Raw genomic sequence first — 24,697 nt, forward strand, 5'->3', positions numbered from 1 at the left:
CCCCTTCCCGGTGGTTGTGGAGGACGAGCCCAGGGCTGAAATGTTTGAGCTCCTGGACTATCCTTCTCCACCTAAGGAAGCGTCCACAGTACCCATGCATCATGTCCTCAAAAAGACATTGCTGGCGAACTGGACCAAGCCTCTAAGTAATCCCCACATTCCCAAGAAGATCGAGTCCCAGTACTGGATCCATGGGGACCCAGAGCTGATGCGCACTTAGTTGCCTCACGACTCTGGAGTTGTGGATTTGGCCCTAAAGAAGGCCAAGAGTTCTAGGGAGCATGCTTCGGCGCCCCCGGGCAAGGACTCTAGAACCTTGGACTCCTTTGGGAGGAAGGCCTACCATTCTTCTATGCTCGTGGACAAAATTCAGTCCTACCAGCTCTACACGAGCATACACATGCGGAACAATGTGCGGCAGTTGGTGGGCTTGGTGGACAAGCTCCCCCCTGAGCAAGCCAAGCCATTTCAGGAGGTGGTCAGGCAGCTGAAGGCGTGCAGAAAATTCCTGGCCAGAGGGGTGTATAACACCTTTGATGTTGCGTCCAGGGCCGCTGCTCAAGGTGTGGTGATGCGCAGACTCTCATGGCTGCGTGCCTCCGACCTGGAGAATAGAATCCAGCAGCGGATTGCGGACTCGCCTTGCCGTGCGGATAATATTTTTGGAGAAAAAGTCGAACAGGTGGTAGAGCAGCTCCACCAGAGGGACACCGCTTTTGACAAGTTGTCCCGCCGGCAGCCTTCAGCCTCTACCTCTACAGGTAGAAGATTTTTTTGGGGGAAGGAAGACTGTTCCCTACTCTTCTGGCAAGCGTAGGTACAATCCTCCTTCTCGACAGCCTGCGGCCCAGGCTAAGCCCCAGCGCGCTCACTCTCGTCAGCAGCGTGCGCCTCAGCAAGGCCCCTCGGCTCCCCAGCAAAAGCAAGGGACGAGCTTTTGACTGGCTCCAGCAGAGCATAGCCGACATCCAAGTGTCAGTGCCGGGCGACCTGCCAGTCGGAGGGAGGTTGAAAGCTTTTCACCTAAGGTGGCCTCTCATAACCTCCGATCAGTGGGTTCTCCAAATAGTCCGGCAAGGATACACCCTCAATTTGGCCTCAAAACCTCCAAATTGTCCACCGGGAGCTCAATCTTACAGCTTCCAACACAAGCAGGTACTTACAGAGGAACTCTCCGCCCTTCTCAGCGCCAATGCGGTCGAGCCCGTGCCATCCGGGCAAGAAGGGCTGGGATTCTATTCCAGGTACTTCCTTGTGGAAAGAAAACAGGGGGGATGCGTCCCATCCTAGACCTAAGGGCCCTGAACAAATATCTGGTCAAAGAAAAGTTCAGGATGCTTTCCCTGGGCACCCTTCTCCCCATGATTCAGGAAAACGATTGACTATGCTCTCTGGACTTGGAGGACGCCCACACGCACATCCCGATACTGCCAGCTCACAGACAGTATCTGCGATTTCAGCTGGGCACACATCACTTCCAGTACTGTGTGCTACCCTTTGGGCTCGCCTCTGCGCCCAGAGTGTTCACGAAGTGCTTGGCTGTAGTAGCAGCGGCACTTCGCAGACTGGGGGTACACGTGTTCTCGTATCTCGACGATTGGCTGGTGAAGAACACATCCGAGGCAGGAGCCCTGCAGTCCATGCAGATGACTATTCACCTCCTGGAGCTACTGGGGTTTGTGATAAATTATCCAAAGTCCCATCTTCTCCCAGTGCAGAAACTTGAATTCATAGGAGCTCTGCTGGATTCTCGGACGGCTCGCGCCTATCTCCCATAGACGAGAGCCAACAACTTGTTGTCCCTCGTCTCGCGGGTGCGAACGTCCCAGCAGATCACAGCTCGGCAGATGTTGAGATTGCTGGGCCACATGGCCTCCACAGTTCATGTGACTCCCATGGCCCGCCTTCACATGAGATCTGCTCAATGGACCCTAGCTTCCCAGTGGTTTCAGGCTGCTGGGGATCTAGAAGACGTGATCCACCTGTCCACGAGTTTTCTCAAATCCCTGTATTGGTGGACGATTTGGTCCAATTTGACTCTGGGACGTCCTTTCCAAATTCCTCAGCCACAAAAAGTGCTGACCACGGATGCGTCTCTCCTGGGGTGGGGAGCTCATGTCGATGGGCTTCACAATCAAGGAAGCTGGTCCCTCCAGGAACGCGATCTGCAGATCAATCTTCTGGAGTTACGAGTGATCTGGAACGCTCTGAAGGCTTTCAGAGATCGGCTGTCCCACCAAATTATCCAAATTCAGACAGACAACCAGGTTGCCATGTATTACATCAACAAGCAGGGGGGCACCGGATCTCGCCCCCTGTGTCAGGAAGCCGTCAGCATGTGGCTCTGGGCTCGCCGTCACGGCATGGTGCTCCAAGCCACATATCTGGCAGGCGTAAACAACAGTCTGGCCGACAGGTTGAGCAGGATTATGCAACCTCACGAGTGGTCGCTCAATTCCCGTGTAGTGCGACAGATCTTCCAGGTGTGGGGCACCCCCTTGGTAGATCTCTTCGCATCTCGAGCCAACCACAAAGTCCTTCAGTTCTGTTCCAGGCTTCAGGCCCACGGCAGACTGGCATCGGATGCCTTCCTCCTGGACTGGGGGGAGGGTCTGCTGTATGCTTATCCTCCCATACCTCTGGTGGGGAAGACTTTGTTGAAACTCAAGCAAGACCGAGGCACCATGATTCTGATTGCTCCTTTTTGGCCACGTCAGATCTGGTTCCCTCTTCTTCTGGAGTTGTCCTCCGAAGAACCGTGGAGATTGGAGTGTTTTCCGACCCTCATCACACAGGACGAAGGGGCGCTTCTGCATCCCAACCTCCGGTCCCTGGCTCTCATGGCCTGGATGTTGAGAGCGTAGACTTTGCCTCTTTGGGTCTGTCAGAGGGTGTCTCCCGCATCTTGCTTGCTTCCAGGAAAGATTCCACTAAGATGAGTTACTTCTTTCTGTGGAGGAGGTTTGCCGTCTGGTGTGACAGCAAGGCCCTAGATCCTTGCTCTTGTCCTACACAGACCCTGCTTGAATACCTTCTGCACTTGTCTGAGTCTGGTCTCAAGACCAACTCTGTAAGGGTTCACCTTAGTGCAATCAGTGCATACCATTACCGTGTGGAAGGTAAGCCGATCTCAGGACAGCCTTTAGTTGTTCGCTTCATGAGAGGTTTGCTTTTGTCAAAGCCCCTGTCAAGCCTCCTACAGTGTCATGGGATCTCAATGTCGTTCTCACCCAGCTGATGAAACCTCCTTTTGAGCCACTGAATTCCTGCCATCTGAAGTACTTGACCTGGAAGGTCATTTTCTTGGTGGCAGTTACTTCAGCTCGTAGAGTCAGTGAGCTTCAGGCCCTGGTAGCCCAGGCCCCTTACACCAAATTTCATCATAACAGAGTAGTCCTCCGCACTCACCCTAAGTTCTTGCCAAAGGTTGTGTCGGAGTTCCATCTGAACCAGTCAATTGTCTTGCCAACATTCTTTCCCCGTCCTCATTCCTGCCCTGCTGAACGTCAGCTGCACACATTGGACTGCAAGAGAGCATTGGCCTTCTATCTGGAGCGGACACAGCCCAACAGACAGTCCGCCCAATTGTTTGTTTCTTTTGATCCCAACAGGAGGGGAGTGGCTGTGGGAAAACGCACCATATCCAATTGGCTAGCAGATTGCATTTCCTTCACTTACGCCCAGGCTGGGCTGGCTCTTGAGGGTCATGTCACGGCTCATAATGTTAGAGCCATGGCAGCGTCGGTAGCCCACTTGAAGTCAGCCACTATTGAAGAGATTTGCAAAGCTGCGACGTGGTCATCTGTCCACACATTCACATCTCATTGCTGCCTGCAGCAGGATACCCGACGCGACAGTCGGTTCGGGCAGTCAGTGCTTCAGAATCTGTTCGGGGTTTAGAATCCAACTCCACCCCCCTAGGCCCATGTTTCTTCTGTTCCAGGCTGCACTCTCAGTTAGTTGGTAAATTTTTTAGGTCAATCTCAGTTATGTCCTCGCCGTTGCGAGGCCCAATTGACCATGGTTGTTGTTTTGAGTGAGCCTGGGGGCTAGGGATACCCCATCAGTGAGAACAAGCAGCCTGCTTGTCCTCGGAGAAAGCGAATGCTACATACCTGTAGAAGGTATTCTCCGAGGACAGCAGGCTGATTGTTCTCACAAACCCGCCCGCCTCCCCTTTGGAGTTGTGTCTTCCCTTCTCTTTGTCTTGCTACATATGAGACTGGCCGGCACTAGTCGGTTCGGGCGGGAAGACGGCCGCGCATGCGCGGTGCGCATCGGCGCGCGAGAACTAGCAAAGGACTTTGCTAGAAAGTGTTCCGATTGGAGGGGCTGCCGTGGACGTCACCCTATCAGTGAGAACAATCAGCCTGCTGTTCTCGGAGAATACCTTCTACAGGTATGTAGCATTCGCTTTATGTTCTTATGTGCTTATGGTGCATGACTGTTTCTGTAGACTATCTTTGCTGGTTTTGGTGGCTGACTAGGTGCCTCATCTACCCTGCACAACTATTTAGTACAGTTTTGCCTTGATTGTATGGCTCAGGCTGTATAAGCCTCATATATTTTACAGTCTAGCTGTTTTGTGCAGCTAATTTGATACACTGACATTGGCCAACACTGTTATACAGTTGCAGGAAGTCTCTAATATTGTGAGTTTTATAGGCTGCCATCATTTTTTTTTTTTTTAATTTTTTTAATTTTTTGTTAATTTGTACCCCGCGCTTTCCCACTCATGGCAGGCTCAATGCGGCTTACTTGGGGCAATGGAGGGTTAAGTGACTTGCCTAGAGTCACAAGGAGCTGCCTGTGCCTGAAGTGGGAATCGAACTCAGTTCCTCAGTTCCCCAGGACCAAAGTCCACCACCCTAACCACTAGGCTTGTCCCCTTATCACCTCTTCTTGTTCTTAAAATGACCTTTGAGTTTTCATGTCTGAATAGAGCACTCTTTGACAGCAGGTCAGTCAATAGATATTCTCATTGGTGTCCCTTTTTTACTCTCAGCGAAAGGTGCTTCTTAATTTTCCTTGGTTGTCATAGATGTAGAGAGGAATGTACAGTGGGTTTTCCTCTCCTGATAGCTTTCTTCCTATGTTTTCTTCTCTAGATATTCAACTTCTCCAGGACTTTCATTGTAGTTGTAATATTCCCTTCATAGATGTATCTTAGTCTTAGTCTGTTGGCTTCAAAGACTTTCAAGGAAAACATCAGTTGGGTTTCTTTCTTGGTCTACGCATCTCTTCCATGGTATGTCAGTGCTATTTTCTATTCTTTCTTCTTATCATGGGACTCGCATCCTTCTCCTCTCCCATACTTTTTGTCTTTCCAGAGCCCTTCTGATTGCTTTTGGTTCTCTCTACTAGGTATTCCTGAAAAGGACCTCTAAAGCTATTTCAGTTTATCTATATCTCTCTGTCAGCTTATTAGATCTGGGAGATTAATGATGCATTTATTTGCAAAATTCTCTCTTTTTTTGCGCGTTTAGATCTTTTAGTTCCACCCTATGTTGAGGACATTGCTTTACTACATCCTATTGGTTTTGGCTGGTCTGATAAGATGCTATGGAGGGAAAGGTTATGTCTTACTTGATAACTTTTTTTTTTTTTCTTTAGTTCTATCAGACCAGTCCAGAATCCCTCCCAGGTTGTTTAAAATTGTTTACAAGTTATATTTTTCAGGTATCATGGATTCTACTTGTACATTTTTTAACCTATTGTATGTCACATGTCTCCTGACTCAGTGGAATAGCTGCGTGTCAGTAAAGTGTATGCCTCTCTAGCTGGTAAGGTTATTTCCTGGTTGAATTACAGTTTCTGTTTTGGCCATCAGGCAGATTTTGAGCACCATTGGTTGACTATTCAAAATACTGACCATTCTGTGCTGCATAATACCCTTAAGGAGTGAGTCACAAGAACTATTTTCTTCCTCTGTTACCATCTGCTGATAGAGGAACATAACCCATTGGTCTGAACTGGTCTGGTAGGACTAAAGGATAGAAAGTTATCAGGTAAGACATAACTTTTTCTTATGTGACAAGGCAAAGCATTTTGAGAATTGTATGTATACATGTTGAACAATGAGTATCATATTAGTTTACTTGACTATGTAAATATAAGGTTAAAATAAAGTTAAAGATGCTACTTTTTTCCTGGACTAACCTATGTAGGATAAAAACAGTATCTATTGGTTTTCTTGACTTTATTTCTACATTTTTAAAGTGACTTACTTTTGTTTTGTTAATGTCTGGATTACTGCTTTACTGAAGGGGCTAGTTGTATTTTATCTGTTTCAGTATTAAAATTGGGGGATTTTTTAAATGGGAGTAAGAAGACATATTTCTCCTTAGCGTCGTCATTGACTGTTAACATTACCATAGTCATTTGTAAGTTTCACACTGCTGCTTTTTGAATAGAAGGACTAAGCTGGGTACAGGGCAACCAAGCTTCAGAAGTAGTGTCATTGAAGACAGGCATGTAGCAGCAAGTCAGCACTTGAAGGGATTAAAAAACACCAAAATATAAATGTGCTATATGTATTTACTTATTTTTTTTCTGTTTCAAAATAGATATATATGTTTGAAAAAGGGAAAGTAACCAAGATTAACCTGCGTGAAATAAAAGATGATATGCAGACATTGTACATAAGTACTGCGGCAGACAGCTTTGAGTTTAAAGCTCTTGTGGAAGGGGAAGGTGTAGTAGAAGGAATTATCCGCTATCACCCTTTCTTGTATGATAGGGAAACATATCCTGATGACCCTTGCTGCCCAACAAGTAAGTATTTATTTTTCAACTGTTTGTTTATAGACCTCTGGAAAAGGAAAATATGTGTAAGTACTTTCTTTATTTCTGGGGGAATTCTGTGGAACTTCGCAGTGCAGATTTTGCACAGAATTCCTTACCAGTGCAGAATGCACAGAAATCTGCACAGGCAGTTGTAACAGCTTGAATGTATGGTATGGCATGCTTTTCCTTGCTGCTTCTGAGGGGACAAATCACATTAGCCAAACTTCAGACGAGGAACGGCAATGAGTGAGAAGTGTAAAGAAACAAATAATAGGAAACTAGCACTCTGGGATATTAGATCAGGACTTCTCTCTCACAATCCAGATCATAACAGACCTAAAATATAAATACTGAGAGTAATAGACATAAGGCTCAGATGTTGTTATAAAAATAGAGAGCTGTTTATTAATATCTGATTTTAGGAAAGCAGTCAGTCTAGGCTTTTAAGTTTTTAGTGATGCAATTCGATATGTCAAGTGCTTTTCACCTTGTTAGATCATGAGTTTTAGGCCTGTTTGATCACTTTGGATTGTGTGGGAAGGTCCAGCAATGGTTCCACAGCTTCCTAAAATCTAGATCGTATGAGGTGAAGTCAGGTTCTCTCTCACCGTCCTGGTCTCCTGACTGTGGCGTGCCACAGGGCTCGCTGCTTTCTCCAATCCTATTCAATGTTATGATGGCTCCATTAAGTGAAACGCTAAGTCAGCTGGGTTTTGCACTTTTATTTACATGGATGATGTCACAATCTATATCCGTTTAAAGACTGGTCTTCTAGGAAATTTTCCCTAAGGTTAGACTTAGTGGGCTTCCGAATTTAAGTTTTAAGTAGAATAGAGAAGACTATATTTCTTGTGATAACCAAACCCTTTTGACCGTACTGCATATAATAATTTTACTATTGACAATGTGTCATATCCCCTAGACTCCACACTTAGGGTACTGGGTGTATTAATTGACAGTCACCTCATGTTCGAGCCTTAGGTTTCCTCAGTAGTGAAAAAATCCATCAGGTCTCTTTGGAAGTTGAGAAAAATCAGATCATATTTTTCTCCAGACATGTTTAGACTGCTAATTCAAGCCTTGGTTTTAATTCAGTTTGATTACTGCAATTGCATCTATGCTGGATTTATTTATTTATTGCATTTGTATCCCACATTTTCCCACCTATTTGCGGGTTCAGTGTGGCTTACAATATATTGTGAATGGTGGAAATACAGTTTGTTACAACTTGGTTATGGATTACATTGTGAGGAGGTATGCGAAAACAAAGTCAAAGTATCGTTAAGGCAATAGAACAATGGAGAAGAACAATGGAAAGAAATAACGGGAAACTGATAGGGCAGCTAAACAATAGTAGGAGAACATTCGGTATAACATTTTTCTGTGATTAGAGGTATAAATGTAGTGAAATTACGGGGGATGGGAAATTCAGAAGGGAGTGTATTGTTGCATTACTAACAGTGTGTGTGGACTTCATGTGTTTTCATCCTTGCAGTAAATCTTATCAAAGAGATGAGTTTTCAATGATTTGCGGAAGTTGGTTAGTTCGTAGATCGTTTTCAGGTTGCGTGGTAGTGTATTCCAGAATTGCGTGCTCATATAAGAAAAGGTTGATGCGTACAGCGTTCTGTATTTTATGCCTTTGCAATTAGGGAAGTGAAGGTTGAGGAAAGTTAGGGATGATCTTTTAGCATTTCTGGGTGGTAGGTCTATTAAGTCAGACATGTAAGCTGGGGCTTCACCGTGAATGATTTTGTGGACTAGTATGCATACTTTAAAAGTAATGCGTTCCTTGAGTGGGAGCCAGTGTAGTTTCTCTGGTAAGGGTTTGGCACTTTGGTTTTCCGAAGATGAGTGTGGCTGCTGTGTTCTCGGCTGTTTGAAGTTTCCTCAATGTTTGCTCTTTACAACCTGCGTATAGTGAGTTGCAGTAATCCAGATGGCTGAGTACGAGGGATTGCACTAGGCTGCGAAAGACGGATCTTGGGAAGAATGGTCTTATTCTTTTCAGTTTCCATATGCAGTAGAACATTTTTTTGGTTGTGTTTGCATGAGTTTCAAGTGTTAAGTGGCGGTCAATAGTGACTCCAAGGATTTTTAGAGTTTCTGAGATTGGAAGGTTTAGTTTTGGTGTGTTTATAGCGGTAAATTCATTTGTGTTGTACTGGGAGGTGAGTATCAGGCATTGAGTTTTTTCTGCGTTTAGTTTCAATCGAAATGCATCTGCCCAGGAGTTCATGATGTGGAGATTTCTTTAATGACTTGTTTGAAGGGAATGTATATTGTTACATCATCGGCGTATATATACGGGTTGAGGTTATGGTTTGATAGAAGTTTTGCCAAGGGGATCATCATTAGGTTGAAAATAGTAGGTGAGAGGGGTGATCCTTGCGGTACTCCACATTCAGGTGTCCGTGTAGCAGACGTAGTTGAATTTGATGTGACTTGATATGAGCGCAGGGTTAGGAACCCCATGAACCAGTTTAGGACATTTACTCCGATGCCAAAATATTCAAGTATGTGTAATAGGATTCCGTGGTCAACCATATCGAAGGCACTTGACATGTCAAATTGTAGGAGAAGTATGTTGTTGCCGGTTGCAATCATTTGTTTGAATTTAGTCATTAGGGTAATTAATACTGTTTCTGTGCTGTGGTTCGACCGGAATCCTGATTGGGCATCATGCAGTATTGAGAACTTGTTTAGATAGTTTGTAAGTTGTTTTGTTACCATCCTTTCAGTTATTTTGGTTATTAGTGGTATAGATGCTGCTGGTCTGTAATTGGTTATTTCACTTGCGCTTTTCTTTGTATCTTTAGGTATTGGGGTGAGTAGAATTTTTCCTTTTTCCTTTGGGAAAAGTCCTTTTTTTTTTTACATGAAGTTTATGTGGTTCGTTAGGTCTAGTATGAATTGTTGAAGAGCTGATTTCATGAGGTTGTTTGGGCATATATCTAGTTTGCAGTGGGATTTAGCAAATCTTTTGAGTGTTTCAGAGATGAGGTCTTCTGATAGTAATTCGAAGTCGGTCCAGGTTCTGTCTGCTGGGTATATTCAGTCTTCTGGGTCTAGACAGTCTAGAAGTGTGGCGTATTCAATAGGGCTGGCGGGTATTTTAAGTCGTAATTGTATAATTTTCTCCTTGAATTATTTCGCCAGGTTGTCGACACCTGGTATGTCTTTGCTGTTGGTTGTAACTGGTGTGGTGTCTAACAATTTATTCACGAGGTAGAAGAGTTTGTGTGTGTCTTTGTAGTTTGGTCCTATCATTGTTTTGTAATGTAGTCTTTTAGTCTGTTTTATGGTATATTTGTATTTCCTCCGAAGTAGTTTCCAGGCATTTAGTGTTTGTTCATCTTTCTTTTTGTTCCATGCACGTTCTAGTTTCCTGACTTGTGTTTTAAGTTTTTTCAGCTCTTCGGTGAACCATGGATTTGATTTCTTCCTATGTGATGTTCTGGTTTGGATTGGGGCGATTTTATCTAATGTTGTTGTGCATATATCGTCCCATTCTTGGAGGAATTGGATGGTGTCAGCATTTGTTGACCATTCATTCTGGTAGATCTGTTGCCAGAATATTGTGGGGTCTATTTTTCCTCTCGTGGTGTATGTTGTTCGCTCGAGTTTGTTGATTGCGTTTGTGTGTTTTTCGCGAGTAGAGGGAGACGTATGCTTTATGGTGGTCTGACCATAGTGTAGGTGTCCATCTTGTGTCAGTTAGTAGGATGGTTGAGTCTGGGTCAAATTTGTGTGTAATGATGTCAACTGTGTGTCCTTTTGTGTGTGTTGGTTGAGTGTTAGGTGCGTGTAGGTCCCAGAGTTTTAAGAATTCTTTGCATTCTCGTGTGCCAGTTGAGGTGTTGTCTTCAAGGTGTAGGTTGATGTCTCCTACTATAAGGATGTTTGAGGCAGAGACACATGTGTTCGAGATGAAGTCCATGAGTTGCGTTTGAGAGTCTTGCCATTTTCCTGGTGGTCTGTAGAATAGGATTGCGTTGAGGTGTCCTAGTAGGTTTGGATGATTGATTCTTGTCGAGGCAATTTCAAGTTGTGGTGAGGTGGATTCACCCGTGGTTGTGATGGTGAACTCGGGTTTGTAGATTATGGCTATTCCGCCCCCTCTTTTTCCATTTCTTGTCCAGTGGGTGATTTTGTATTCTGCTGGGCATGTCTCTAGGATGGCGGGGTCTGTTGGGCTGTGGAACCAGGTTTCTGTGATGAATAGAAGGTCTAAATTATCTGTGGTAATCCAGTCTAGTATATCTACTGAGTTGCTTACTGCTGATCTTGCATTGATGTATCCTAGTTGGATTGAGCGGTATGGTTCTGTGGGGGGGTTCGATGTGTTTATTTTTATTAGTTGTCTGTTTTCTCGGTGGTTGAATTTGTTGTTGTTGTTTTTCTCTTTTTGTTGGTGATGTTCGTATGCGGAGATTTTTCCTATTGGTTTGTTGTGTCTTTGGTCTGGTGAGTTGTTAATAGGTTGTACATAGAATTGATGTGTTGTGGTTGGGTTGTTATGAATGTTATTTAGGGTGGGCATTGTGTGTGTGTGAGTGCTGTATGATTTGTGAGTTATGGGGTTGTTTTTGTCTGAGTCATGGTTTGTGTTTGCGTGTGAGAGTAGGGTGAGACAGTAAATGGTTAAGAGTGTTTTACTGGTATTCATATCAGTGTAAGGAGGCTGTCCTAAAAAGGCTACAAATGCCCAAAATGCTGCTAGGCTTGTCCTGAAGGTATTGTCAGGGCCGTGCCTAGGGTCTCTGGTGCCCCCCTGCAGACTATCGGTTGGCGCCCCCCCCCCCCCCCCGTCCAGCAGAGCAGGAACAGAAGGGAGCAGGCAAGTAAGCCGGACCTCAGGAAAAAATAGCACTGTATGTATCCCTCATTAATAAGTCTCTGACTCTAAAGTTTAGCAATTTCATTAAAGCAAAATGTATTTTCACATATCACATCCTATCCAAGGAGAATGTTTTATATATGTCACCCGTCTGTGGTAAAACTTCACACAGTATCAAAATACCTCTAATATGTAGTCGTGCCAGCCGAGGAAACTAACTGTGCTCAGCTCACAAGAGACAGAGTGAACATAAAATAAAACTTCATCCTTAAAAGATAATATCGGATGAATGCATGAAGGTGAATATGAATTCCTGTGAATGGAATCAGTTTGATTTACAATAAATCCAGATACTACTCCCTCATATATATAACAAAAAATTATTTAAGTGGAATGGAATTATTTGACTGTACTGGTAAACAGAAAGAAATACTCTATTGCATTCTAATCTCCTTTGCACCAAAGGATATAATTCAGATCAAACATTTATCTCTGATCAACTATCTCAGATCAAATATTTATTTCAGATCAAATATTAAGGTTTCCTTGCTTACAGTCACTTAAATCTACCTAGCCTTTATATAGCTTATAGGATTTAAACACTCTTAAACTGAAATTCACCCTTTTCTATTCTTCATAAACTTCAAGTAATTCTGAAATATTCAGATCCTTTTCTCACTAGAGAAACTTCAATCGCCACCAATCTCTTTTCACTTATATTTTCTCATTTACTACAATCAGGCACTCTTTTATAACTTCAGTCAACAAACACAGGAAGTCACAGCTGGATGTCTCTCTTGGCAAAGGACAGCTCTCACTCTGTTCACTTCCCGGGCAGATTTCTTAACAGAAGCTGATCATCCAATCAGAGAGCTCTATTTGAATGCAGATTAACATACAGACACTCATGGGAATGTTTAGTGAAAAACACCGGACTAATTTGCAAATGATTTAAACAAATCTGAGCATATGACAACCAAGTACAGACTCCCAGCACCTGAATTCTGCAATTAGATTTAAGGCAAATACTTTTAAAACTTATTTTTAGCACTTTTAAAATTTCAGGTTCTCTTTAATTTGAATGCTGTTTCAAGCTCTGAAACTCACCCTGACTGAGGAGCTAGCCCCAAACCGAAGCATAAATAGCAATCTGGTTGTATTCTCACGTAACTTGAAGAGCGTGCCTGCCTCAATTAATACTGCTCCTTTGCATGAAAAGGGGAGGGCAGCGGAGATTGGAGAAACACATGTTCAGGTGAAAGATTTTGCAAGTGAGCAGATGGACGGCAGGGCAGTGGCGCCCCCCCTGCGGCGCTTACCGCATCAGCACGGCCCTGGGTATTGTGTTTTGATACAGCCACTCCATTATTTTGTAAGGTGCACTGGTTGCCCATTAAAGCCAGGATTATTTTTAAATTGTGTTTTTGTCTTTCAAATATTATATAGCATGGCATCAGATTTTATACAGCTCTTAATAACTTGTAGCACTATAGAACAGCGCTGCGTAAGTCTAGTAGCGCTATAGAAATAAGTAGTAGTAACTGTTCCCCTATGCAATGTAATCTCTGGTTCTAGGGACTGCCTTAGACTTCATCTTCCAGATTGCAAGAGAGTGTGTTATAAGTCAGTTCATTCTGCTGTCTTTAGATACCAGGTTGCTAAGTGGTAGAATTCACTGCCAATGGCAATCAAGAGTCACCCTGATTACTTGGTATTTTGTAAAAGACTGAAAACTCTCCTCTTTGATAGGTTTCTATCCATTACTGGAGTATCTTAGATTGCAACTGGCCATCAGTGGTCTATATTTGATATTTTGTTTATGGCTTTGTAAACCCTGTCTGTTGTTTGTTTATTGTTAGACACATTGAGCTTGTGTATGTTCAGGGTAATGTGGGGTATAAATGTCAAAAATAAATAATTAAGACAGTAATGGCAGATATATTCAGAGACATAAGATCATACAAAATCACATGATGGTAATGTATTTTCAGTACCTGTTAAGGTAGTTAAAGATAACTTACAGTATTACCTAACCTAATCCTGATGTTATTAGGATTCCTAACCCCAAACACTACCGGGCACTGTATAGCAAATGAACCTGATAAGATAACACTCGAGACCTCTGGATCTGCAGTAGTCAGGAAGAGGAAAGGGATTGGGTCTTAATATACCACCTTTCTGGATTTTTTTTTGCAACCACATTCACAGCGGTTTACATAGTATATACAGGTACTTATGGGGCAGTGGAGGGTTAAGTGACTTGCCCAGAGTCACAAGGAGCTGCATTGGGAATTGAACCCAGTTCCCCAGGATCGAAGACTGCTGTGCTCACCACTAAGCTACTTCTCCACAATCAGGAACTCAGACAGCAGGTAAACTGTTCCCATCCGGGCAAGAGTAAGCAGGAAAACTATGCCACAGATTAACGAGCCTTCATTCTGTGGCCAGCTCAGAGCCACCTAATAACAGCGACCTCGGGCTGCGTCAGATAATATCTGGCTGATAACAGCTTCAAGGAAGGGGATTTTATACCCTCTCCTTGGGTCTTTGTGCCAGGTTGACTGGGACATGATGTCATAGTGTTCTCCAGTATTGTGTCCTTGGGTCTAAGAACCAGGCCCTCACCGTTCTATATGTGCTTGTTCTGTCCCAAGTACAGTAAACAAAACTTGTTGTTGTGAACATTTGTTTTGCCTTTGTTAGACTGGATGTCTCCGCATTGTCCTAGAGGCCTTTCAATACCAAGCCTCTGCATGAGAGCTGACAATTGCCAAGTCTAGAATAGTCAGGTTCATAATCAGGCTTATTTTCGAAAGAGAAGGGCGCCCATCTTTCGACACAAATTGGGAGATGGGCGTCCTTCTCACAGGGTCGGCATAATCGAAAGCCGATTTTGGGCGTCCTCAACTGCTTTCCGTTACGGGGACGACCAAAGTTCACGGGGGCGTGTCGGAAGCATAGCGAAGATGGGACTGGGGTGTGCTTAACACATGGGCATCCTCGGCTGATAATGGAAAAAAGAAGGGCGCCCCAACACTTGGCCGACTACTTGGTCCTTTTTTTTTTTTTTTTTTACGACCAAGCCACAAAAATGTGCCCTAAATGATCAGATGACCACCGGAGGGCATCGGGGATGACCTCCCCTTACTCCCCCAGTGGTCACTAACCCCCTCCCACCCTAAAAAAATGTTTTTAAATATTTTTTCCAGCCTCTATGCCAGCCTCAAATATCATACCCAGCTCCATGACAGCAGTATGCAGGTCCCTGGAGCAGGTTTAGTGGGTACTGCAGTGCACTTCAGGCAGGCGGACGCAGGCCCATGCCCCCCCACCTGTTATACTTGTGGTAAATGTGAGCCCTCCAAAACCCACCACAAACCCACTGTACCCAAATCTAGATTCCCCCCCTTTATCCCTAAGGGCTATGGTAGTGTTGTACAGTTGTGGGGAGTGGGTTTTGGGTTTTTTTGGGGGGGGGCTCAGCGCACAAGGTACGGGAGCTATGCACCTGGGAACTTTTTCTGAAGTCCACTGCAGTGCCCCCTAGGGTACCCAGTTGGTGTCCTGGCATGTGAGGGGGACCAGTGCACTACAAATGCTGGCTCCTCCCACGACCAAATGGCTTGGATTTGGTCATTTCTGAGAGGGGCGTCCTCGGTTTCCATTATCGCTGAAAATCGGGGACGACCATCTCTAAGGTCGACCTAAATGTTGAGATTTGGGCATCCTCGACTGTATTATCGAAACGAAAGATGGCTGCCCATCTTGTTTCGATAATACGGGTTTCCCCGCCCCTTCATGGGGATGTCCTGCGAGGACGTCCTCAGAAAAATTTGGGCGCCCCGTTCGATTATGCCCTCAATGTAGAATAGTGCTTCATGGTAGTGCTTTATGCAGGCCTTGTTTTGTCCCTACACCTCCCTACCCCACTCAAGATGAGGAGATGCAAGGATGCACATTGGGTCATTTCTTCCTCCTCCTCCTTGGTCCCGACTTTTGGGCCCAAGATGGCAGGGAGGCGGAAACCTGTGCCAGCAGTTCCTCTTGGGGAGGGGAGAGTGACTCAGTAAAGCAGATTGGGTGGTGTGTGCCATGGAAGGCTGGAGAAAGGATAAATGAGGTTGGTATGTGCCATGGAGGGGCAGGGGGAGCTGGAAAAAGGTGGATAGGGTGGGCTTTGCCATATGTGGGAGGAGGAAGAGACCTTAGAGGTGGACAGAACAGTAGTCTTGTTGGGAATTAGGGAGAGAACAATTAGATCATTGAAAGCCGTAGGGTGGGAAGAGAGAGCTATAAAAAGCAGAGAGCTACTGGAAGGTAGAAAAAAGGTTTTGCATCAATAAGCTGTTCCCCCCTCCCCTTACCTTCAGTGCATGCAAATTTCTCTCATGAATATTCATTGTGGGTATCCTGAAAACCTGACTGGCTGGGGTGCCTCCAGGACCAGGTTTGAAGTACCACTGATTATAATTCATTAACAATTAAGTCATGCATTAAAATGGGTTTTTAACAGCTTTCCAGATATCTGGTAGCCTTTTATGAAGTACAGTTAGGTGGGTGCTTTTTATTTTTTAGACCTGGCAGGTTTCTCCATTCTTGGGCTTCCAGCTCAGTCGGATCCTGGGGTGGAGTTTGGTACTGCGAGCCTTCATTTGCAACCTGGGGAATGTTCTCATATTTAATATCCTCCCTTCAGCTGATTTTGGTACAGTTCTTGCAAGGCAGGTTCTTGGTGAGAGACCACACATTAGAGCTCCTTTGGGACTCTGCATTCTTGGGCCTTTAATATAACCAGTAATTGTTGCCATTGTGACATGGTTGAACCACCCTTCTCCTATTTGGAAAGTGTAAGTCGTGAGCAACAATTTAAGCCTCTGTACTGGCCATTGTTCTCCCCAGAAAGTTTTGCTAGCTGGGTGGCAAGAAGGAATAGCCAGGTGGGAGCTGGGGAGTACTGTGAAATATTATAAACTTTTCTGTAAAGTTAGCTGGATAGTCAATAAAATCAGCTGGCTGGCTGCACTCATTCAAAAAGTCCTAGAGAGAGCATTGTGGCTAGAGGAGTGCCTTTCATCAGTGAACTTTGAGCCATTAGTTCTTAATGGTTAATAGAGCAGCAGTAGTAGTATGATAGACAAGATTTTAGATAGTGCTGGGGAGGAGCCGACCGTCTTGGTACACGTGGGTACCAACGATGTAGGAAAGTGTGGGAGAGAGGTTCTGGAAGCTAAATTTAGGCTTTTAGAAAGGAAGCTCAAAGCCAGATCTTCTAGGGTAGCATTTTCTGAAATACTACCTGTTCAACGCGCAGGGCCCAAGCGACAGGCAGAGATCCGGAGTCTCAACGCGTGGGTGAGACGATGGTGTGGGGAGGAGGGTTTTGGATTTGTCAGGAACTGGTCAGCATTTTGGGGAAGGGAGAGCCTATTCCGATCTGATGGGCTTCACCTTAACCAGGGTGGGACCAGGCTGCTGGCGTCAACTTTTAAAAAGGAAATAGAGCAGCTTTTAAACTAGAAATGGGGGGGGGGGGGGGGAGTCCGACAGTTGCTCAAAAGCGCATGGTTCGGGAGAAGGTATCTTTTGAGGATATCACCCAGATAGGGAAAAAAAAGGGTTACTTTGTGAGTAAGGATAACAAAGAAATCATAGAGGATCAGATGGACTTAAATAAAATTAATAATGACCAGACAGAAGACAACATATTAATAATGCCATGTATTACATGTAATAAAAATCAGAACAACAAGCATACATTGAAATGTCTATATGCAAATGCCAGGAGCCTGAGGCTTAAGATGGGAGAGCTGGAGTACATTGCACACAATGAAAAACTGGATATTATAGGCATCTCTGAGACCTGGTGGAAGGAAGATAACCAATGGGACACAGTCATACAGGGCTACAAATTATATCGTAGCGATAGGGTGGATAGGATTGGAGGAGGGGTAGCACTGTATGTAAATGAGAACCTTGACTCAGATAGGCTGCAAATATTGCAGGAGACAAAACCCCGATTGGAATCCTTATGGATTAAAATTCCACGTGAAAAGGGGAAAGGGATGGTGATAGGAGTGTACTACCGTCCGCCTGGTCAAGACGAGCAGACGGATGCAGCAATGTCAAGGGAAATTAGGGAAGCAAATAAAAAGGGCAATGTAATATTAATGGGTGACTTCAATTATCCGGATATAGACTGGGTTAATGAAACATCGGTACATGCAAGGGAGGTGAAATTTCTTGATGAAATCAAGGACTGCTTCATGGAACAGCTGGTTCAGGAGCCGACAAGAGAAGGAAAAATACTAGACTTAATCATTAGTGGAGCTCATGATCTGGTTCGGGGAGTAACGGTGCGAGGGCCACTTGATAACAGTGATCATAATATGATCGGTTTTGATATTGGCTATGACGTAAGTGAACTCAGGAAATCAAATACACTAGCGTTTAACTTTAGAAAAGGAGACTACAATAAAATGAGAAGAACGGTGAAAAAAAGACTAAAGAGAGCGGCTGAAAGGATAAAAAACTTGAATCAGGTGTGGATGCTGTTCAAAAACACCATCCTAGATGTACAGGACAAATATATTCCGCGAATTAGAAAAAGAGGAAACAAGACCAAACGTCAGCTGGCGTGGCTAAACAGTAAGGTAAAGGAAGCTATTAGAGCCAAAAAACAATTCTCCAGAAAATGGAGAAGGGAACCGACTGAATACAATAAGATAAAGCTTAAGGAATGTCAAGCCAAATGCAAAAAGGAGATGAGGGATGAAGGACTTTGAAAAAAAGTTAGCGTTAGAAGCAAAAACACATAGCAAAAAGTTTTTAAAGTATGTTAAAAGCAGAAAGCCGGCTAAAGAATCGGTAGGGCCGCTGGATCACTGTGGTGTTAAAGGGGCGATCAGGGAAGACAAAGCTGTAGCGGAGAAATTAAATGAATTCTTTGCTTCGGTCTTCACCGAGGAGGATTTGGGAGGGTTACCGGTGCCGGAAAAGGTATTTGAAGCGGACGAGTCAGAAAGACTAAATGATTTCTCTGTAATGGGGCAGTTCTGCAAACTGAAAAGTAGTAAATCACCGGGACCGGATGGTATTCATCCCAGAGTATTAATAGAGCTGAAAAATGAACTTGTGGAGCAACTGGTGTAATATGCAATTTATCCCTAAAATCAGATGTGGTACCGGAAGATTGGAGGGAGGCCAATGTAACGACGATTTTTAAAAAGGGTTCCAGAGGAGATCCGGGAAATTATAGACCGGTGAGTCTGACGTCGGTGCTGGGAAAAATGCTGGAGGCTATTATTAAGAATAAAATTACAGAGCACATACAAAAGCATGAGCTACTGAGACAAAGTCAGCACGGATTTAGTGAAAGGAAGTCCTGCCTCACAAATCTACTGCATTTTTTCGAGGGGGTGAACAAACATGTGGACAAAGGGGAGCCGGTGGATATTGTATATTTAGATTTTCAGAAGGCGTTTGACAAAGTGCCTCATGAAAGACTCCAAAGGAAACTGGAGAGTCATGGGATCGGAGGCAGTGTATTATTGTGGATTAAGAGCTGGTTAAAAGATAGGAAGCAGAGAGTACGGTTGAATGATCATCATTCTCGATGGAAAACGGTAGTTAGTGGGGTCCCTCAGGGGTCTGTGCTGGGACTGCTGCTTTTTAACATATTTATAAATGACCTTGAGATGGGAGTAACTAGTGAGGTAATTAAATTCGTAGATAACACAAAGTTATCCAAGGTTGTCTCGTCGTGGGAGGAATGTGAAAGATTACAAGAGGACCTCATGAGACTGGGGGATTGGGTGACCAAATGGCAGATGAAGTTCAACGTTGACAAGTGCAAAGTGATGCATGTGGGAAGGAGGAACCCGAATTACGGCTATGTCATGCAAGGTTCCGCTTTAGGAGTTACGGACCAAGAAAGGGATCTGGGAGTCATCGTGGATAGGACGTTGAAATCTTCAGCTCAATGTGCTGCGGCGGCCAAGAAGGCGAACAGAATGTTGAGTATTATTAGAAAAGGGATGGAAAACAAGCATGAGGATGTTATAATGTCGTTATATCGCTCCATGGTGTGACCGCACCTGGAGTATTGTGTTCAGTTCTGGTCGCCTCATCTGAAAAAAGATATAAAGGAATTGGAGAAGGTGCAGAGAAGGGCGACGAAAATGATAACAGGGATGGGACGACTACCTTTGAGGAGAGGTTAAGAAGGCTAGGACTCTTTAGCCTGGAGAAAAGGCGGCTGAGGGGTGATATGATAGAGGTCTACAAAATAATGAGTGGGGTAGAGCAGACAGATGTGAAGCGTTTGTTTACGCTTTCTAACAATAATAGAACCAGGGGCAAAAGATGAAATTAGAATGTGGTAAGTTTAAAACAAATTGGAGAAATTTTTTCTTTACTCGGCGCGTGGTTAGAATCTGGAACTCATTGCTGGAGAAGGTAGTGACCGCAGCTGGCCTTGCTGAGTTTAAAAGGGGTCTGGACAGATTCCTGAAGGAAAAGTCCAATGATCGTTATTAAATTTTGGGTTTTTGCCAGGTTCTTGAGGCTTGGATTGGCCGCTGTCGGAGACAGAGTGCTGGGCTTGATGGACCTTTGGTCTTTTCCCAGAGTGGCAGTGCTTATGTACTTATGTACTGTTTGAGGATTGGTTTGGAGAAGTTTAAAGCAGTTTGGTGATTGAATTTATACTTTAATCTACTGATTTTCTTTTGTTTTTTTATTACTGATGTTTTATGATTAAAGCTTAATTTTTCATTAGCACTGTTCAGCTTTTCAATTAACTTATAAATTGATAGTGAATATATCCTAAGAATATTTTTTGTTGGTATAGTTGCTTTAATTATCTAAGAGTCCAGAAAAGAATTGACAGGCCTTATGTTTTTCCTCTTTATCCTATTTTGTCATATTATTCACCAGCTGGGTGTCAGGTAAACAGCACTTTGCTGGTGGTGAAGATGATCACTGAAGACAATAGAATGTGAAGGTCCAGTGTTTGTGGGCTGTTTTCTTATCTTCCAGTTAATTGTGTTATTTGTATGTAAGCTGTTAAAATAGAGAGATATTTTGTGAAAGTTATAGTCTCCTTTGTCCTGGACTGGAGGTTAATGGTTAGTGCAGTGGCCTAAGAACTAGGGGAACTGGGCTCGATTCCCACTACAACTCCTTGTGACTTGCTGGGCAAGACTCTGGCCCCAGGTACCAAATAAGTACCTGTATATAATATGTAAACGGATTTGATTATAACCACAGAAAGGAGGTATATCAAATCCCATTCCCTGTTAGAATTGCCCTCTTTTTTTAGCTATCATAAAATGTACCTTTCATTTCAATTCTTTGACTGGTGTGTGTATTTCTTGTAAATATTTCTTTTCTTTCCTGTTCAGGAGTAAAAGACGAGGATGATGATTATGATGATGACTGCCTTATAGTGGAAAAGGGAGCCAGAGGGAAAAGGCCGATATTTGAATGTTTTTGGAATGGAAGGTTAATACCGTATACAACAGTAGAAGAGTAAGATTCTCTAACATTTAATTCTTTTTGCACTGCCTTAAAAATGATGATTTATTGCATATGCTATTTTGTTTACACCATGTCTCTTATATTTAAGCTTTGATTGGTGCATGCCTCCTAAGAAAAGAGGACTTGGACCAACTGAATGCTATAGCAGAATTTCTGGGGCATTATTCTCTAATGACAAGTTCCAAGTCAGCACAAACAAACTGACTTTCATGGACCTGGAGTTAAAGTTAAAAGATAAGAACACTCTTTTCACAAGGATTTTTAACGGACAGGTATGTTTATAACTCATCAGTGAATCATTGAGAATTGGTGTTTATAATTCATATTTCTAAAATTTTAAAAACAAACATCTAATATATATAGGAGCATAGGAAATGATGGGAAAATAGTAACATGCTCTGTCTGTTTTCCATGCCTTTTGTAATAATGCAGGTCCTGTGTGGTCCTATGGTGTTAAACTCATGTCTCTTCTCTCATTTTTATTTATCTTGCTTTACTTCTTGGCTTTTTACTGTACTGACAGTAGTTTCAAATTCAAGGCAACATGAGATATGTCAGTGGTTACGACACAGGTTAAAGCCAGAGTTTAACACCATAGCTTCAAAACAAAATCACTGAAGTTATGGCAGATTTTATTTTATGTATGTATTTATGTGGGTTTAGCTCCCACCTTTTTCAGTAGTAGCTCAAGGTGAGTTACATTCAAGTACACAAGGATTTGTTTTATTGCATTATCTCATCTGTGCAGTTTTGTGCAGGGAGTTCTTCCCTTTTGTTTTATTTATTATATCTCTCATTATCCCAACGATCTTGAGTTCAATGTGGCTTACAATCAGAGAAAAAAAATTAAAACTATTATACAGAGTAATTTATGCTGCTGTGCTATCAATATGTTAAATACAAAGTACGCATGTAAAAATAAAAAAATTAGAAAGGTTTACACAAGGCAAACAGGCAAAGGGTGCAGGAAATGTGTAGGAGTTGGCAACAGACTGGATTAAGCTATAGACTCATTATCCCTTAATAAGAACTTAGCAAAACAGTAAGATTTCGGAGCTTTGTGAATTTTAAAATAATTTTGTTGTTGTCTAATTGTCCTTGACAGAGATTTCACCACTTGGTACCCTGAAAGGTAAAACTGGCAGAGTGAATTGATCTGTAAATCACTTTTTTGCAGTTTAGAAAATGTAGTCTCAGGTAGTTCCTTGCACCAGCCTAGGCATTGCACAGAGGAAGCTTAATCAACAGTTGCATATAGTCTGGTGCTATACTTTATAATATTTGAGCGATGAAAACAGAGTTTAAATATAATCCTTGCTTTTGTGGGAAGCTAATGTAGCTTAAGTAATAAAGGTGAGGCTCTATCAAAATGTGATCATTGAAAGACAAATCTAGCTGCAGTATTTTGAGCAGTTTGCAGTCATTTTAGAAAGCTACCTCATAAAAGGAGTAAATACAGTTACAATCATCAAGTTAAGACTAGGGAATGTACAAGTAACCTAAAGATATTGGGTGAAAAGAAGGATCTTACACTTTTCAGTTTCTAAAGGAACTTAAAAGATTTGGGGACTACAGAAGATATCTGAGATTCAAAAGTTAGATGCTGATCTGTAATTACCCCTAATATTTTTAGATTAGTTTCCAAAGGATAAGAAAGAAGTATGATCTATTGTGAAACTGTTATATGGACTAAATTAAAAGGAGGCCAACAAATGAACTGGGAGTGCTATTTAGTAAGTAACTAGGACAGATGTCCAAGGTATACTGTGAGAAGGAATATTTTGAAAGAAAAGATTTAATTGTATCATGCAAGGTTACAGAGAAAGAGGGCCAGAATCTATCTGCAACTATGTCAACAACAGGATTATATAATGTACTGACTGGCATCACAGAATTGCCTGTAAACTTGTTAACAGCTTCCCTGATTTGAATTACTTTCTGTTCAAAGTAAGCAGCTAGTTGATTCACAATAGTAGTCTTAGTGGCTGTTGTTAAATATTTAGTACGTATGAGTCTATTTACTAGATGAGTCATTCCGTGTCAAGTGGACCAGGGGTCCCCACCTCACCATCTCAGATTTTGATGAAATTTGGTACATAGTTTCTTTATGATAAAAAACTAAGCTATGCAAAATTTTAGTTCAAAAGACTAAAAATTGGAGGTTCTAGGGGACCTCAAGTAAAGGGTTGCAAAATGTCGCCTGAGCAAAAATGACATTTTGGGCCAACTTCCAGAAGCTGTAAAACTGGAAGTTTTAGTAGTACAAGGGGGATATTTGGAGAACCTGCACTACTTTTAGGGCTTAATGAACCGGCAAAACCCCATGTTCCTAGTCCTCTTACTTTTTGAATGGTTTAGGCTCAAACTTTGCCAAAAAAACGGCAAAAATCAATTTACAGCGATGTTGAGGCTGCTGTAGTTCCTAAACTAGTTGGCCTTTCAGGTTGATTTTTGGTAGGTGTACTAAATGCACGGCTGTAATGAGGCATTCCAATTTGCAGCACCTTCCTTCAAGTGGTTGAAAAATTGTAAGCGTTCAAAGTTGGTATAAAAAGCATTTTTGCCCATTTTGGGCTATCTTTGATGCCCTTGATCTCCAGTGGGACAGCTTCAATGTTCTCTCTTTTAGCACCATTAGAAAGAGCAGATTTCCTTCTATCAGAATATGTAGTTTTCATTTTGGAGTCTCGTCATATAAGGATTGCAAAAATGCCCTCAAATGTTTGCGGGCAGCAGCCTGTGATTTCTTCACTACACCCTTGATACAAGTGTAGTAAAAGTGATTCTTCTTTCAAAAAGCACCAATTTTTTAAAATAAAGAACACATTATGCTATAAAACTGTATTCAAGAAAACTAAAAAACAGGAATGTTTTTTAGGATGTGGAAGGATGAGGCCAGGTTTCATAACAGGTTTAAAGAAAACTGCAGTCAGTTAGGATGACCGACTTGGCCAATTATGATTGGTGGACCCTGTGATGTTGCTGGTGTTTCTTCACCCTTGCTACAGTTTGACCTCTTAGTGAACTGTAGGCATCAAAGTAAGCCTAGCAACAGACACTCAGGAGCCAGGAGGTACCAGAAGCATACAATTGGGCAATGAAACAAACAATTCTGCCTTGCAACAGGGTTCACGAATCATAATTGGCCAAGTCTAACTGGCTAAAGAAGTTTTCTTTAAACATTATGTTATAAAACTGTGTTCAAGTAAACTAAAAAACAGGGTGGAAACCATTGTATACATACATCTTGTTGAAGAAACTCGCACCTGCACCGACAGGCTCATTTATATTGAATTAAATGCCACAAATGAAGATATTAATCACTTTAGACTGAAGTAAAATTTTACCCATTGAAAACCTGATTGCAAGAATAAATGCGTTTGTTGAACTAATGCTAATGGTCATCAATGGATCCAGAAAGATCAGATGAATTTCCACTTTGCTCAGTTGGCTGTTCAAGTACATCAGAGTGTCATTTACTGACATACAATAAAAATAAAGGTTTGAAATTAATTGAAGAGCTTCTGCCTGATC

At 42.8% G+C, this 24,697-nt stretch overlaps 1 protein-coding gene across 2 annotated transcripts in view; it reads left to right on the plus strand.

The window, feature by feature from the left end:
* Positions 1-24,697, plus strand: part of SMCHD1 (structural maintenance of chromosomes flexible hinge domain containing 1) — a 735,404-nt gene that overhangs the window by 140,640 nt on the left and 570,067 nt on the right. For both annotated transcript variants that reach the window (XM_030213010.1, XM_030213015.1), the window contains exons 10-12: positions 6,567-6,774; positions 21,028-21,154; positions 21,252-21,435. In XM_030213010.1, the coding sequence (XP_030068870.1) occupies positions 6,567-6,774; positions 21,028-21,154; positions 21,252-21,435 (519 nt within the window). The remainder of the gene's footprint in view (positions 1-6,566; positions 6,775-21,027; positions 21,155-21,251; positions 21,436-24,697) is intronic.

Source organism: Microcaecilia unicolor, chromosome 1 (genome assembly GCF_901765095.1).
Source record: "Microcaecilia unicolor chromosome 1, aMicUni1.1, whole genome shotgun sequence".
Classification (NCBI taxonomy): domain Eukaryota; kingdom Metazoa; phylum Chordata; class Amphibia; order Gymnophiona; family Siphonopidae; genus Microcaecilia; species Microcaecilia unicolor.